The 18,803-nt window shown below is 43.3% G+C and overlaps 1 protein-coding gene across 1 annotated transcript in view; it reads right to left on the bottom strand.

The window, feature by feature from the left end:
- Positions 1-18,803, bottom strand: part of ANGPTL5 (angiopoietin like 5) — a 62,414-nt gene that overhangs the window by 28,771 nt on the left and 14,840 nt on the right. Inside the window, exons 2-4 of the mRNA XM_040340193.1 lie at positions 17,174-17,351; positions 4,630-4,733; positions 1,204-1,297 (exon numbers count right to left, since the gene is read on the bottom strand). Coding sequence (XP_040196127.1) covers positions 1,204-1,297; positions 4,630-4,733; positions 17,174-17,351 — 376 coding nt within the window. The remainder of the gene's footprint in view (positions 1-1,203; positions 1,298-4,629; positions 4,734-17,173; positions 17,352-18,803) is intronic.

Raw genomic sequence — 18,803 nt, forward strand, 5'->3', positions numbered from 1 at the left:
AAAACCGTCCGCTGGAATCCTGCCCGCTCGGACATGTACGGTCGTCAGTACAGACCTACCGTACATGTCCGAGCGCCCGCCGTCCCTCGCATGCGTCGAATGACTTCGACGCATGCGTGGAAGCCTTTAAATGGCAGGCCCGCCCACGTCGCCGCGTCATCGTCGCGGCGACGACGCGGACACGCCCCGCGTAGTGTTTACGCGCGGACTTCTGTACGATGTTTAGTACAACCATCGTACAGAAGCCCTCTGGCAGGCATGTACGGTGAAAACGGTCCGACGGACCGCTTTCATCGTACATGTTTGCTCGTGTGTACCGGGCCTCAGAGTCGTCAGACAAGTCGAGTTGATCCCATTTGGGATTTTCCATGCCTTCATGATCTTATGTCGCTGACAAGTAGATCCACTGGTTCTGGTAAGCATATTCCATCTATTTTATACTACCGGAAAGGAATGTTTTCCCCATGATGATCCACATGGTTATATGTTTTTACAGCGTCAACCCACATGGTTTATTGATGGACATTTATTTGTTTGTCATTTTTTTCCTTACTTTTTTATGGACTTTTTGGCACATTTATTTGCATTGATTGTTTAGTTTATGTTTGTTTCACATTCAGTGAACTATATGTACTCAGTGTGATACTGAGTTTTTCTCACCATCACCAGCGCTACATTTATATATTCAATAAAATTCAAAACACTAACAATGACTTACAAAGCCATTTACAACTCTGCCCTGAGCTACGTCACCAATCTTATCTCCAAATATCACCCAAGCCGTCTTCTCCACTCCTCCCAAAACCTCCTGCTCTCTAGCTCCCTTGTCTCCTCCTCTTATTCTCCTCTCCAGGACTTTTCCAGAGCCTATCCCATCCTCTGGAACTCACTAGTCTAATCTGTCCAGTTATCTCCCACTTTGTCCACTTTTAGGAGATCCCTGAAAACCCAAGTCTTCAGGGAAACCTATCCTCACGTGTCTATGAGGCAGGAAGTGAATGAAAGACAGATGGCAAAAAAAAAAAAAAACACAATATGGAATTTTAATTTTTCCCCATTCTATCCACAACTAAAAATAAAAAAAAGATTAACTTTAGATATACTTTAAGTGATTCTATAAATGAAGGCCATAGTACTCTGATGGGATATTATATCCTACACAACATTTTTCAACATCTTGCTTTTAGAAATGACTATCCTTACCGTGAGTTTGAAAAGGTCTGTGAATGAAAGGGTCTGTGTGTTTTTTCAAGACTTCTGCATTCAAAAGAAGAACCTTATTGGTTAGTTCACTCACCTATAGGTGCAACAATAAAATGAGTAAATATCTTTACTAAAGTATGCAACAATACACATTTAAAGTAGAACTATAGACAGAGCTTCTTTTTTTTTCATTTTGGATAGTGCAAGGGAGTGTTATAACTCCTGTCAGATTTGTTTTTGTTGTTTTTGCTATCTGTGTCCCATTGGGGATATCTCCCTTAACTTCCTGTTCCATAGCCAAAAAGGAAGTAAGAGGAAATTCTAGTAAGCTAGGGGAATTCCTTGGGGAACCTCCAGGTCACCAGAACTAGTGTCCCATATAGAAGAGTTACCCTCTATTACTTTTCTGGGGACAACCCAAAATTTGGGATTTTCTTTTACTTTCAATGATAATGGTAAACAGGACAAATAGAGAGGGTGAATATCCTTAACAGGAGTACAGATAGCAATAAAAACTGACAAGCATTCTATTCCCTCTGCACTCTATCCAAAACTAAAAAAATATTTTTCCTTTAGTTATACTTTAACCCTGCATTTTTATATGTATCTTGATCCTATTCATATATGTCATAGCAAGATTTAGTCAAATATGGTACATTGTTAATTTAAAGGTTTCCTTACAAAAGTCTAAGGCGCGTACACAAGATCGGTCCATCCGATGAGAATGGTCTGATGGACTGTTTTCATCTGTCCAAACCGATCGTGTGTGGGCCCCATCGGTTAGTTAACCTTCGGTCAAAAAAATAGGAACTTGCTTTAAAATTTAACCGATGGACGCCTAACCGATAGGTCAAAACCGATCGTTAGTACGCACGACCATCGGTTAAAAATCCACGCATGCTCAGAATCAAGTCGACGCATGCTTTAAAGCATTGAACTTCCTTTTTTTCAGCACGTCGTTGTGTTTTACATCACCGCGTTCTGAGGCCCCGTACACACGACCGAACATGTCATCGGACATGTTCGGTCGTGTGTACGGCCTAGCGGACAGGTTTCCTGGCCTAGCGGACAGGTTTCCAGCGGACAAAAGTTTCTTAGCATGCTTAGAAACTTGTCCGCTGGAAACCTGTCCGTCGGACATGTCCGCTGGTTAGTACGTCTAACCAGCGGACCGAAATCCCGCGCATGCGTCGAATTGATTCGACGCATGCGTGGAAGCATTGAACTTCCGTGTTTGAGAACGTCGGTGTCTTCTACGTCACCGCGTTCTCTGTCCGCTGGGATTTTGGTCTGATGGTGTGTACACACATCAGACCAAAAGCTCCCAGGAGACATGTCCGATGAAAACGGACCGTTTTCATCGGACATGTCTCCTCGTGTGTACAGGGCCTGACACTATCGGTTATTTAACCTATGGTGTGTAGGCACATCAGACCATCAGTCAGCTTCACCGGTTAACCGATGAGAACGGTCCGAAGGACTGATCGTGTGTACGAGGCTTTAAAGATTCAGCTTAGCGTGGATTAGGGTGTTTTAGTCATGTACAGTATCTCCCAAAAGTGAGTACACCCCCGAAGGAATGACACTTTGCTACAATGTAAAATAGTGAGTGTACAGCTTGTATAAAAATGAAAATTTGTTGTCCCCTCAAAATGACTCAACACACAAAAATGAGTACACCCCTAAATGAAAATGTCCAAATTGGGCCCATTTAGCCATTTTTCCATTTGTTTGGTTTCTATCTTGGCATCGTAATAATCCCACACTCCTCCATTCCCAGGTTCTACAAAGTATTGACTCAGGGGGGCTGATTACAAATGTATACCACACTTTTTACATATTTGAAAAAGAAAAACATTTATGGGGAGCACGCGAGCTGCACTGTGGGGTGCCGATTCTTGTGACTAGCGGTTTGTGATGACCACCGGCCATGAGCGTTCGCGGACACGAGAGGCAGAACAGGGACGTATATGTGTAAACACACACATCCCTGTTCTGTGAGGAGAGGAGATACAGATCGTGAGTTCCTACTAGCTGGGAACAACAATCTTTTATCTCCTATAGTCAGTCCCCTTCCCTTTACAGTTAGAACACATATAGGGAACACAGTTAACCCCTTGATCGCCCCATAGTGTTAACTTCTTTCCCGCCAGTGACACTTACACAGTAATCAGTGCATTTTTATAGCACTAATAGTAATCGCTGTATAAATGACAATGGTTCTCAAAAATGTGTCAAAAGTGTCCGATGTGTCCGCCATAATGTCGCAGTACCGATAAAAATCCATAGCATTACTATTAAAAAAATCAAAATAATACACATGCCATAAATCTATCCCCTATTTTGTAGACACTATGGCCCGGATTCAGGTAACACTTACGCTGACGTATCTTTAGATATGCCGCGTAAGTGCACAGATGCGCCGTCGTATCTATGCGCCTGATTCTTAATGCAAGATACGCCTGAAGTGTGGCTTCATCCGACCGACGTAAGTTTTCTACGCTGTCGGAGCCTGGGCGCATATTTACGCTGGCCGCAAGGGGCGCTTCCATTGATTTACGCAACGAATATGCAAATGACCGAGATCCGCCGATTCACGAACGTACTTGCGCCCGTCGCAGTAATATACGCCGTTTACGTAAGGCGTATGTCCGGTGTAAAGTTATTCCACCTATAGGGGGCGCATCCCATGCAAAGGTATGGACGACGGAACAGCCGTCGTATTTTACGTCGTTTACGTAGTAGTACGTGAATGGGGCTGGGCGTAGGTTACGTTCACGCCGTAGGCATTGAGCCGTCGTATCTTAGGGAGTATGTTCGACGTGATTCTAAATCATGCGTGCGCATGCGCCGTTCGTTCGACCCTTCATTTGCATGGGGTCACGCTTCATTTAAATGCATCACGCCCACACTCCACCTACTTTGAATTAGGCGGGCTTACGCTCTACACTACGTCGGCGTAGCGTATATTCCGTACGCTACGCCAGCATAACTATGCGTCCAGGTATGTGAATCTGGGCCTATATCTTTTGCACAAACCAATCAATATACGCTTATTGCGATTTTTATTACCAAAAATATGTAGAAGAATACATATTAGCCTAAATTGAGAAAAAAACATTTTTTTTAAAGAAATTGGGGATATTTATTATAGCAAAAATATTGTGTTTTTTTTCTTTCAAAATAGTCGATTTTTTTTTTGTGGGGGAAATTTGTGGGGGGAAAAAGGATGTCAATTTTGTTTAAGTACAACGTCGCATGACCACGCAATTGTCAGTTAAAGTGACGCAGTGCCATATCGCAAAAAATTGCCTGGTCATTCAGCAGACAAATCTTCCGGGGTTAAAGATTCCTATAACAATTCTATGATACTATTTTAAAAGGGAAAAAACATGTATTATTGTCTGCTTTTTATGACATTTGCACCTGATTGGAGAGGAATTCCATAGATTTTTGATGTTCTTCCATCATACTCTTTACCATCCTCTTTGTGCTCCTGGCATAGGAAATAAGAGAATTTTGTAGATTTCCTTAAAAAGAAAAAACATAAAATGTGGCATTGAGATTAAAAGAAATCCATATACAGTAGTTCATAAAAGTATAGATGCAAATAATAAGCTATTGCCTACCTATTTATTTTAACCACTTTAGCTCTCACACAAATACCCGTTTTGGCCTAGATCAGGGGTGTCCAAACTTTTTTCAAAGAGGGCCACATTTGATGAAGAGAACATGCTCGAGGGCCGACCATTTTGCCTGACATTCTTTGAACCATTAAAATTTGATCTACGTGTGTTTGCCCGAGCACTAATACACTGCCCAACAAGAATTCTCTTGCCTTCGTAGCTGTGTGTGGTGAAGAGATGAGCTCAGGCGTGTTATTTGGATATACTGTATATATCTCTTTTGTGGCCCCAACAAATCCCAGAGCGCTGCTCAGGACTAAGGTTGAGCCTGGGGCGTGTTATTTGGATATACCGTATTTATCAGCGTATAACACGCACAGGCTTACCATTGCCATGAATGCAGCCTCACCATTGCCATGAATGCAGCCTCATCATTGCCATGAATGCAGTCTTACCATTGCAATCAATGCAGCCTCACATGTGCCATGAATGCATCCTTACCATTGCTATCAGTGCAGTCTAATTGATGCCCATCTGCAGCCTCGGAGGGGACAGGGAGGGGGAAGGACAAGTGCCGTCAGATTACAAACAGGCGAATTTCTTGTTTACTTGTGGCCTATGATAAACAGAACAGTCATCTAATGGCATCCCAGGAAACGGGACTTCCTATTACAGACGCCGCTGAGTAAACAGGAGATTCTCTTTATCTAATCTGATGGCGCACGTCCTGTCCCCTCCGAGGCAGCGCAGATAAATACAGTATATATCTTTTGTGGCCCCCAGGGCACAGGGCACATGTGAGGCTGCAATGGCTATATATATCCAAATCCCCAGGGGGGCCATATTAAATCACCAGGGGGGCCGCAATTGGCCCCCGGGCCGGACTTTGGACATGCCTGGCCTAGATCAATTTCTACATTTCAGCGATAGTCCTGCTGATTCTGCAATACCTTTTTCATTGCCTATTACCTAAGGCACACGATATTACACACGATAGAATCCATCCGCAGATAAATCCCAGCAAATGGGTTTCTGCGGATAGATCCTATGGTGTGTACACGCCAGCGGATCTTTTTCCGCGGAGAAATCTCCTCTGGGATGGATTCCAGCAGATTGGATATTTGCTGACATGCACAACAAATCCATCTGCTGGAATCCATTCCAACGGATGGATCCGCTGGTCTGTACAGACTCACCGGATCCATCCGTCCGAAGGGATTCCCTGCACGCATCGTAATGATTTGACGCATGCGTGGAATTCCTTATATGACAGCGTCGCGCCGTCGCCGCGTCATAATCGCGGCGACGGCGCGACACGTCATCGCCAGAGGATTTCCGCGCGGATTTCAATGCGATGGTGTGTACACTCCATCGCTGGACCGTGTCCGCGGATAATTTATCTCGTGTGTATGGGGCCTTAGTCAGGGCTCGACAAATCCCGGGCGCCAGGTCGCCATGGCGACTAGAAATGGTGTCCTGGCGACTTGGCTTGGCTTGTGAGCTGGCGCCATCTGGTGGTGAGCCATTGGTATTACAAGTTATTACCACCAGATGTGTGAGCTGGCGCCATCTGGTGGTGGCTGTTGGTATTACAAGTTAAGCATTACAAGTTAAACAGCAATTCTAATGTCATTTTTCACTATTTTTCACTGCCATCTTCTTCCCTCTAATTAGAACCCCCAAACATTATATATATTTTTTATCCTAACACCCTAGAGAATAAAATCGCGATCGTTGCAATACTTTCTGTCACGCCGTATTTGCGCAGCGGTCTTATTTTTTGGGAAAAAATTACACTTTTTTTAATTAAAAAATAAGACAACAGTAAAGTTATCCCATTTTTTTTAATATTATGAAAGATAATGTTACGCCGAGTGAATTAATACCCAACATGTCACGCTTCAAAATTGCGTCCGCTCGTGGAATGCCGACAAACTTTTACCCTTTAAAATCTTCATAGGCGACGTTTAAAAAAATCTACAGGTTGCATGTTTTGAGTTACAGAGAAGGAATAGGGCTAGAATTATTGCTCTCGCTCTACCAATCGCGGCGATACCTCACATGTGTGGTTTGAACACCGTTTACATATGCGCTTCTGCGCGCAAGCTCGTCGGGACGGGGTGCGTTTTCTGGCTCCTAACTTTTTTAGCTGGCTCCTAGATTCCAAGCAAATTTGTCAAACCCTGACCTAAGTAATATTTTTTTCTGGAACAAACAAGTTTTTTTTTGGCAGTTTTGTCTCGCAAAAATAATTTTATTTTCAATGCCAACTCTACAGGCAATATAATGTAACAGAAGGAAAAAGGGCGTTTTTACATTTTATGTATTATATTTTATGTGTTCTTTTAATGCAATGCTACAGGCTAAAATAAAAAAGAACACAAATGATAAAATGTTTACAATCTATAATTCTCATAAAAAATAACATCATAGAACAAAATAGATGTGGGCATTAAAGCTCATCTACTGTCGTATGATAATTGGTCTGGTTATTAGCATATGATGTATAAAAATAAATCCTTATGTTTGATCAATAAAAGGGGTGGGGGAGGCCCGCTTACTACAGGGATGTTCAGTACCAATTGGAAGAAAATGGCCAATCAACTGTTTATGCCGATAGTCAACATATGGCACAGAAACATGCACTGTATAGTGAGGAGGAGAAGCTGTGCATCTCATTACCATTGTTATCTGGACCTTGTCGAACCTGGGCAGTAAAGAACTGCATTTGCATTTTATTTGCTGTATACTGTTGTAATGAGCTGCTAATTTATTTTTTATGCAAAACCACACTTTTACATCTATAGGAAGATAAGCTTGAAAAAAGATTACAGCTATTTATAGTAGTATTTATTTCTATATCTATATGGAAATAAACAATGTTATCATATCTGTGGAAAGAACTACTGTTATGAGCTAACGCAGACATATGGGGGATAAAAGGGGTTGTAAAGGTAAATGTTTTTTCACCTTAATGCATTCTATGCATTAAGGTGAAAAAACATCAGAGTGTTAGTGCCCCCCAGCCCCCCCCCCCGATTACTTACCTGACCCCTCGAAAGTCCCGCGCAGTGAATGAGCAGGCTTCTCGGCTGTCTTCCCGTCTCATTCATTGGTTGATTGAAAACAGTGCAGCCATTGGCTTGCGCTGCTGTCAATCACATCCAGTGACGCATTACGCCGGGGAGCGGGGCCGAGTGATACAGTGAGCGGCTATGGTCACCGGCTGTATCACGGGAGCGAGCCTGCAAGCACTCAACACCATGCAAGCACGCTCGCATGAAAGTGTTGAGTCCTTGCGGGGAGGAGCCAAGACAGCCGCCGAGGGACCCCAGAAGGCCAGGTTCGGGGCCACTCTGTGCAAAACGAGCTGCACAGTGGAGGTAAGTATAACATGTTGTTGTTTTTTTTAAATAAAAATGTCTTTAGTGATCCTATACTGATACTATAGGTTCACGTTTAAAAAAATAAAAATAACAAACATTTTTATACTTACCCCCACTGTGCAGTTCCTTTTGCACAGAGTGGCCCCGAACATCCTCTTCTGGGGTCCCACGGCGCCTCTCGCAGCTCTTCTCCGCAATAGATAACACCCTCTGGGAGGCCACGTCATTGGATTTGATTCACAGCAGTTGGAGCCAATAGCTGCACTGCTATCAATCTATCCAATGAAGAGCCGAGAAGCCATGGGGAGAACGATACGGGATCTCGCCCATGGAAGTTCGGGGCTCAGGTAAGTCAAACGGGGGCTTGGGGGGGTCGGACAGTGCAAGGTGTTTTTTCACCTTAATGCATAGGATGCATTAAGGTGAAAAAACACAAGTCTTTACAACCCTTTTAACAAGTCAAAGTGTATTCAAAACCTAAAAATAAACTTTTTTTGTTCGCTTCTTTTTTATCTATTACATAAACCATTTTGTTATATCTTCTCAATAAGTGCAAAAAATACCTGTCGATCCTGTCTGAAATTCAGAGCTGTCCTGTGTTTCATGCACACCCCATGTGTTATCTCAAATAGTTCTCCCAGTTCTTACCATGGAGAATAGAACATACACTATTTTGTCAAAAGTATTGGGGGCGCCCTGCCTTTACACGCACATGAACTTTAGTGGCATCCCAGTCTTAGCCAGTAGAGTTCAATATTGAGTTGGCAAACCCTTTGCAGCTACAACAGCTTCAACTCTTCTGGGAAGGCTGTTCCCAAGGTTTAGGAGTGTGTCTATGGGAATGTTTGACCATTCTTCCAGAAGCACATTTCTGAGGTCAGGCACTGATGTTGGACAAGAAGGTCTGGCTCGCAGTTTCCACTCTAATTCATCCCACTGTTGTTCTATCGGGTTGAGGTCAGGACTCTGTGCTGGCCAGTTAAGTTCTTCCACCCCAAACTCGTTCATCCATGTCTTTATGGACTTTGCTTTCATGTTATAACAGAAAGGGGCCAGTCCCATACTGTACTCACAAATTTGGGAGCATGAACTTATCCAAAATATCTTGGTATGCTGGCACCTTGAGAGTTCCCTTCACTGGAACTAAGGGGTGCAGTTCAACCTCTGAAAAACAACCCCACATTATAATCCCTCCTCCACCAAATGGTTTGGACGAGTGCACAAAGCAAGGTGCACCAAGATTTGGGCACTGATAAAGGATTAATCTAATTAAAGAGGAGCTTCAGTGCCCCCCAAAAAAATAAAGGTAAGCAGCTACATATACTGTTGCCGATAACTTTTAATAAAAGGACACTTACCTGTCCTGGGATCCAGCGCCAACCTCACCCCAGCAGGTCTTCGGGTCCCCAGCGGGTTTACTAAGGGAAGCCGCAGGGCCGGCCCTATGATGGGACCGGGTGGTACCATGGGTACCAGGCAGCACTTTTAGGGGGGCAGCATACTGATGCCCGCCAGCCCGTTCTGCCAGCTCCGCTACCCAAATAAAATTGACGTCCTTTTGCCCCACAAATAGAACTTTCTTTTGGTGATATTTGATCACCTCTGCGGTTTTTATTTTTTGTGCTATAAATATATATATATTTTTACTTTTTGCTATAATAAATATCCCCAAAATTTAGAAAAATAAACGATTTTCTTCAGTTTACGCCAATATGTATTCTTCTACATATTTTTGGTACCAAAAAAAAAAAAACACAATTAGCGTACATTGATTGGTTTGCGCAAAAGACATTGTGGCCGCCGGCAATTCACAGGTCCCTTTATACTCCTGGATACATGTATAGAGCCATGGCAGGTCCTTTTATACGCCTATATGCATGTATAGAGCCATGACAGGCCCTCTTTATACATCTATAGAGCCATGACAGGCCCTCGTTATACTCCTTTATACATGTATAGAGCCATGACAGGTCCTCTTTATACTCCTATATACATTTATAGAGCCATGGCAGGTCCTCTTTATATTCCTTTACATGTAAAGAGTCTCGATAGGTCCTCTATATACATGTATAGAGCCACGACAGGTCCTCTTTATACTCCTATATACATTTATAGAGCCATGACAGGTTCTCTTTATACATCTATAGAGCCATGACAGGCCCTTGTTATACTCCTTTATACATGTATAGAGCCATGTCAAGTACTCTTTATAGTCCTATATACATTTATAGAGCCATGACAGGTCCTCTTCATATTCCTTTACATGTAAAGAGTAATGACAGGTCCTATTTATACTCCTTTATACATGTATAGAGCCATGACGGATCCCCTTTAGTTATCATGATATAAAATAATGAATGTGGGGGCCTTTTGGTTGGCGTGATTTTTTTTTTGGGGGGGGGGCAGCATTTCATTCTTGGTCCCAGGGAGCACAATGTCTTGGACCGGCACTGGGAAGCCGGCTGTGATTCCTTGAGGCTTCAAAGCCGGATTCCCACTGTACATGCGCAAGCCGCACTGTGCTTTTGGAATGGTCTCCGCAGTTTTCTGGGACCTGTGACATGTCCCAGAAGGCTACGGGCAAAGGGGGGTGGGGGTTCAAACTTATTTTCGAATCGCCTAGGAAGTGGGAGCAGTCAAAACCAGATACCTGCTCTCCAGAAAAAAAATAAAAGTGTCTAAATGTGGTAGAGGAGAGAGGGAGGAAGCGGAAAAGCGAAACTTCCCCTTTTGCGTAAGCTCCGCTTTAATCATAATTATCCAACATTCCTTCCAGCTGCAATAAAAATATACTTTTTGAGTTTTGCCAAACATTTTATTTTTTGCCTGTTAGAAATGAGCAGTGCATTGAAACATCTGTCAGTAGGCTGGTACAGACATATACTATTTTAGGCATACCTTACAAAACACTGTGGATATAAGACTCTTAGCGGGAGACAAGGAGAGAATAATTCAAAAGGGTTTAGCCAAGTGAACTGTCTTTTCATCTTGCTTTCGTGTCTTTAGGTTATACAGTGCATCCGGAAAGTATTCACAGCGCTTCACTTTTTTGCTCACTTGTTATGTTACAGACTTATTCCAAAATGGATTAAATTCTTTATTTTCCTCAAAATTCTACAAACAATACCCATAATGACAATGTGAAAGAAGTTTGTTTGAAATCTTTGCAAATTTATTAAAAATAAAAACAGAAAAAAAATTACTTTAATATGTACATTAATATTTACAGCCTTTGCTCAATACTTTGTTGAAGCACATGGGCACCAATGACAGCCTTAAGTCTTTGAGTATAATTCTACAAGCTTGGTACACCTATTTTTGGGCAGTTTCTCCCATTCTTCTTTGCAGGACCTCTCAAACTCCATCAGGTTGGATGGGGAGCGTTGATGCACAGCCATTTTTTAGATCACTCCAGAGATTTTCAATCAGGTTCAAGTCTGGGCTCTGTCTGGGCCACTCAAGGATATTTACAGAGTTGTCCCGCAGCCACTCCTTTGTTATCTTGGCTGTGTTGCTTAGGGTCGTTGTCCTGTTGGAAGATTAACCTTTGCCCCAGTCTGAGGTCCAAAGCGATCTGGAGCAGGTTTTCATCAATGATGTCTCTGTACGTTGCTGCATTCATCTTTCCCTCAATCCTGACTAGCCTCCCAGTTCCTGCCACTGAAAAACATCCCCACAGCATTATGTTGCCATCACCATGCTTCACTGTCGGGATAGTATTGGCAAGTTAGGAGCAGTGCCTGGTTTCCTCCAGACATGACACTTGCCATTCAGGCCAAAAAGTTCATTCTTTGTTTCATCAGACTAGGGAATTTTGTTTCTCATGGTCCCTCAGACAGGTTGGCTGTAATGTGCCTTTTACAGAAAAGTGGCTTCCGTCTGGCCTGATTGCTAGAGTGCTGCAGAGATGGTTGTTCTTCTGGAAGGTTCTCCTCTTTCCACAGAGAAATTCTGGAGCTCTGTCTGAGTGACCACTAACCACGATCGACGAATTTCGAGCTGGTCCCAATTACCATCGACACCACAAAAAACATAATCGGAAGCCTTCGAGACAACACATCACCAAACGACATCATCCCTACAAAACTCTTGAAAGAATGCACGGACATCCTGGCACTCATCATAACGCACATCATAAACCAATCGTTCAGGGAAGGGAGTGTTCCGAGCACCCTCAAGCAAGGCATAATAAAACCCCTCCTAAAGAAACCCAACCTCGATCCCAAAGACCCAAACCATCGCAGACCGGTAACAAGCCTGAAGACCATCTCCAAGATCATGGAGAAAGCAGTAGTACAACAGCTTCAGTCCCATCTGGACGACCACAAACTCCTAGATCCCCTACAATCAGGTTTTCGCCCAGGCCACGGCACAGAAACGGCTCTCCTCAAGATATGGGACGACGCTCTCGAAGCAGCAGATGACGGAGAATCCTGTCTCCTTGTGCTGCTGGACCTTAGTGCAGCCTTCGACACGGTAGACCACAACATATTGCTCATGCGACTCAAAGAAGTAGCAGGAGTCTCTGACTCGGCCCTACCGTGGTTCGCATCTTTCCTAGAAAATCGCACTCAGACCGTGAAACTTGGAGGTTTTACATCAGAAACACGGACTATTACATGCGGAGTTCCTCAAGGATCACCCCTCTCACCTGTACTCTTCAACATCTACATCCGCCCGCTCCTCAAAATCATCAGCAAACAGGACCTGCGCTACCACTCCTATGCGGATGACACGCAGCTGTACCTTCGAATCACCAACAAAAAAGACCAATTTCATGAACTAGGAAAGTGCCTTACACTGATCGACAATTGGATGACTGAAAGCTCCCTCAAACTCAACGGATCCAAAACAGAGCTACTCACCCTTCACGCAAATAGGAAATCCATTTCCAGGACCACATGGACACCACCCACCATCCTCGGACAAACCATCGCGCCAAGCAATAAAGTCAAAAGTCTCGGAGTCATCTTTGACACAGACATGACGATGGATGCACAAATAGGATCAGTCGTCAGCGGTTCTCATCGTCTGCTCCGCATGCTACGTAGACTCATCCCCTTCATCCCGAAAAAGGACACAGCAGTAGTGGTTGGAACAATCATCAACTCATGACTCGACTACGCAAATTCCCTCTACTTAGGACTACCGAAATACCAGATTACACGTCTACAAGTCGTCCAGAACACGGCAGCCAGACTGGTAACTGGTAAAAAGCCGTGGGAACCAATCTCCCCGGCCTTGAGGTCCCTCCACTGGCTGCCCGTACAGGACCGGGTGACATTCAAGACTCTCTGCCTCACCCACAAATGTATACAGGGTAAAGCTACTCAATACTTAATTAAGGCCCTTCTCCCCTGATCGATCAATTTGGCCGGGCAGCCTGTTCTAGGAAGAGTCCTGGTGATTCCAAACTACTTTCATTTACAGATGATGGAGGCCACTGTGCTCATTGGGACCCTCAATGCTGCAGAAAAATTTCTGTGCCCTTCCCCAGATCTGTGCTTCGATACATTCCTGTCTTGGAGGTCTACAGACAATTCCTTGGACTTCATGGCTTGGTTTGTGCTCTGACATGCATTGGTAATTGTGAGACCTTATATAGACAGGTGAGTTAATTTTCAAATCATGTCCAATCAACTGAATTTACCACAGGTGGACTCAAAGTTGTAGAAACATCTCAAGGATGATCAGTGCAAACAGGATGCACCTGAGCTCAATTTTGAGTGTTATGGCAAAGGCTGTAAATACTTACGTACATGTTTTTTTTCCAATTTTTTTTAATAAGTTTACAAAGATCTCAAACAAACTGCTTCCACATTGTCATAATGGGGTATTGATGTAGAATTTTGGGGAAAATAATGAATTTAATAAATTTTGGAATAAAATGAGAAAAAAGTGAAATGCTGTGAATGCTTTCCGGATGCACTGTATCCATGGAGGAGCAACATTGCCATCCTAAGCTACCCTCCTGATTTGAACTACATACATCTTGGGCCAGATTCACGTAGGTCGCCGCATCTTTGAGGCGGCATAGCGTATCCTATTTACGCTACGCCGCCTTAAGTCTGAGAGGCAAGTGCTGTATTCTCAAAGCACTTGCCTCCTAAGTTACGGCGGCGTAGCGAAAATGGGGCCAGCGTAAGCGCGCGTAATTCAAATGAGGATGAGGGGGCGTGTTTTATTTAAATGAATGGTGACCCGACGTGATTGATGTTTTTTACGAACGGCGCATGCGCCGTCCGTGTACATATCCCAGTGTGCATTGCGGCAAAGTACAGAGCTGCTCCAGGCTCTGAAAAGATCACGACCATTATGTCGGGATCCACCCAGCTGCTCGATAGACAGTTGTGCCTGTCCCCTCTCCAAATTGGTGCTCCAGTGAGCGCAAGAAGAGTGGGGCGTAAAACAGTGACTGACAGTCACCGCTCTCTACTTTGAGCACACTGAGAACTGAGCAAACAGCGTTCATGTAATCGCTCGGTTCTCAGGCTTAGAGCTGTTTTTTTTAAATTCATATACTTCTTCCTAAAGAGGCTTAAGCATTAAAGGTAGGATTTTCGCACCAGGAGAACTCTAGGAGAGAGTGGTGACTTATGGGAAGTTCACAGTAGGCCAGTTAAAATGTGTTCACTTCTACTAATTCTAATCGAATTTTGCCTACTTATCACTTAAAGCATACGGTATGGTGTAAAGAAAAACAAATGCAGGGGGGTGACTGGTTTTACTCATTATAGCCCTATCTGTAACAACTACAGCTACCCGGAGTTGGCCAAGCTTTCGTATGCCGCTAAATGGCGTGCATTTGGCATTACGCATGAAAAACATATCTTTAGAGCAGGAAATTGTTATTTTAATTTTTACAAGCTATATATCGAATACCGCAGGCTATGCACTTCTACTATGCACAACTGCACCATGCAGTCGCGCCAAAAAACATATCGATAGACTTTTCTCTTTCTCCAATCCTCATTTTTGGTATGTTGCAATGTAGTAATGTACAGAAAGGTGTTACTCTACGCATTCTTACTCTATATTTATTTGGAAGCGTATCGCTGCAAAACAATGGAACAGTGGCAGTCTGATCTGGGGGAATTGAACAGCGAGCAATGGGAGATGGCATTGGAGGCGGTGCATGATAGTTCCTTAAAGGGGTCGTAAAGGTTTGTTTTTTATTTTCTAAATAGGTTCCTTTAAGCTAGTGCATTGTTGGTTCACTTACCTTTTCCTTCGATTTCCCTTCTAAATGTTTTTTTTCTTTCTCTGAATTTCTCACTTCATGTTTCTCCTCAGTAAGCTTGCCCCCATCATCTGACTGGGGGGTAGTCAGCCAGAACAGCTTACTGATGATGAACAGGAAGTGAGAAATTCAGACAAAGAAAACAAAGAAAAAAAACATTTAGAAGGGAAAACGAATGAAAAGGTAAGTGAACCAACAATGCACTAGCTTAAAGCGGAGGTTCACCCAAAAATCAACTTTCTGTCACTCGATCTAGCATACTGCTGACATCTGCAGTATGCTGGATTTTTTTTTGTACTTATCGTTTTAGCGGTCTTTCTTCTCCGGCTCCGAGCGGGGAATCCTTCGGGAGTAGGCGTTCCTAAATCAAGCGCAGTTGATTGATGGGCTTGGATAGCGCGTCACGCCATCCGGAAATAGCCGACGTGACTCTCGGCTGCCTACGGCGCTATACGGCGCCTGCGCCTGCCATGTAGAGCTGACTGCGCAGGCGCTGTAAATTGGCGAGAGTCACGTCGGCTATTTTCGGAAGGCGTGACGCGCTATCCAAGCCCGTCAATCAACTGCGCTTGATTTAGGAACGCCTATACCCGGAAGGATACGCCGCTCGGTGCCGGAGAAGAAAGACTGCTAAAATAAGTACAAAAAAAAATAAAAAAATACAGCATACTGCAGATGTCAGCAGCATGCTGGATCTAGTGACAGAAAGTTGATTTTTGGGTGAACCCCCGCTTTAAAGGAACCTATTTAGAAAATAAAAAATGAACCTTTACAACCCCTTTAAATACCTCTCAGTGTCTTTCCCAACTATACATTTTGTTGCGAGTATTATACTCCTCTTAAAAATTGTTCAAGATGGGACTTCTCCCTGACCCCGCCTGTCCTAAATGTAGCAGGGACCATGGAGATTGTATTCATGTGCTATGGCGCTGTCCAAAGTTACATAGATACTGGGAATCTATACTTTATACCATTAATCAAGCATTTCAGTGTACTATACCCTTGGATCCCAAATGCTGTTTATTAAGTATGCTAGATGACGTAATCTCAGATGCATTTGTTAAGGTAGCAGTCTCCAGGGCCCTGTTTCAGGCTTACAGAGTAATTTTGCTTCACTGGAAAGGTGCTTCCCTTCCCACCCAAAGAGAATGGGTGACTCATATGGGCACCACTCTCAGCTATGAATGGGCTGTCTACCATAGAGAATGGGTGACTCATATGGGCACCACTCTCAGCTATGAATGGGTTGTCTACCATAGAGAATGCCTGTTCAAATTTGAAAAAGTATGGGGTGGATGGGGATAGATTGCTGGGGTAATGTGTTTCTGGTCTCTGCACGTTATTTGTTGAAATGCTTGTGTAATCCACATCAATGGAATTTAGTCTTCTAATTTTTGCAGTTGTTTGTATTACACTTTGGGGGATAAGTGGGACTTTAAACGGCAGGTATCAAATTTATTAATTTTGGACTGGAATTAAGTGTTTGTACTGTTGTAATCATATGCAATGGAGGTATTTGGAGGATATCTGTTTAGTTCTGGAACCTGTATGTTTGTACGAACCTAATAAAGTTTTTCTGACAAAAAACAAACAACCAACTAATCCGGTGAAATTTCTGTCTTCCACAGCAACCAGATTCCTACCGTAGGATGGGCAAAAGTTCAATTTATCAAATACGGAAGCATAATACCAGATAACAGAAAGGTCTTTCTACTTACTGCACATGTTAAGTTTTTTCTCTCTCATTATTAAGGACATTTCTTGGCAGAGCTGAGCACATTGTTGGTTACTTGCTGGCATACTTGTAGACTTGATTTTCCTCTTTGAGGAAGAAGTTACGTTTTTAAGAGTTTCTTCTATGACATTGACTGAAGTGATCCTGCCCATTACATTCCCCTAAGAGCAAAAAAAATATTATAGTTAAATCAGTTGTTGCATAAAATGGATGGCATACTAATTGCAATTGCATTACTAATTGCATTTTAACTTTTTTCCAAAAATAACTCATACTTTTTTCTTATTGTACTTATTTTATGTGATTGTATTTCAAAACAGATTTGTACATGCTACCCTATAGTGAATATACTGTATGCATTTCAGACAGTGCAATTAGCCACCCTGGCGAGTCAGGCCTTCCTGTCCAACATCAGTGCATGACCTCACAAATGCGCTTCTGGAAGAATGATCCCATAGACATACTCCTAAACCTTGTGGACAGCCTTCCCGGAAGAGTTGAAGCTGAACCCTAAGGGACTGGGATGCCATTAAAGTTCATGTGCATGTAAAGGCGTCCCAATACTTTTGGTAATATAGTGTATGTACAAAGTAAATCAAAGCATTACAGAAGTCCAGTTGAATGTGACTAAGTACCACTTTTTTCAAAATGAAGTTAAAATCTCGAACATGGGGACATGACCTCGAATTAGCAGGAGTAAAGCTGAAAACTAATCTTAGAGTATTATTTTATCAAAAGAGTAGTTAAAATAGAATTTGCAAATGTTTTTTTAATCATATTTACCTAGCTGTCCCCCACCAGCTATAAGACTGAGAACCGAGTGATCAAACACTGCCGATCACTTGGTTCCCAGAGCTCCCTGAGCAGAGAGCTGGTGACTGTCAGTCACTGGCTTTCTGCTCTGCTTCCACGGTGCTCACTGGAGCGATGAGCTGTGGAGGGGGTGAAAGTGGTCAGCTCAGCCTCTCAGCCGCTCATGGAGAGGCTGAGCTAGGTGCCGGTCCAGGCATGTGGGAGGATCCTGACCATGTGGTTCGCAATCTTTCCTGAGCCTGGACCCGCTCTGTGACGTCAGCTGTCAGCGGGCTTCAGCCCGCTCTCTGCTGAAAATGGGTCACAGGAGTGCAGAACGAACTGCATTCCTGTGATCCACAGGAGAAGTACAGCCAAATAAACTTTGGCTGTACTTCATTAATGCTTGGGGTAGACTTCCAGCAAAGGTAGTAAGTCAGTCAACAGTAAGTGAATTCAACCATGCTTGGTATAAACATAGACAGACATATAAACAAAGACCTATTTAAAAATGTATATATAAATAATGAAAAAATAAATAAAGGAGACTCAATGGACCACGTAGTCTCTTTTCTGCCATCACTCTTCTAAGTTTCTTTGTTACTAGTGCAGCACCCTCTAGTGTGCTAGAAGTGGTAGTGGTTAGGTTTTTGTTAGTGTAGGTAATTTCCAGGCTTGGCTGCCAGCCAAGCCTGTCTGTTTCTTTTGATCTGGGTTGGGAGTGACTCAGGCAGTGCTGGGTGACTCACAGGCAGCATCACTGAAACCTCCCACTTATTTACAGAACATTCTAGAATCTTCTGGAAAGGAAGGAGGAAAAG

This window comes from Rana temporaria, chromosome 2 (genome assembly GCF_905171775.1).
Source record: "Rana temporaria chromosome 2, aRanTem1.1, whole genome shotgun sequence".
Lineage (NCBI taxonomy): Eukaryota > Metazoa > Chordata > Amphibia > Anura > Ranidae > Rana > Rana temporaria.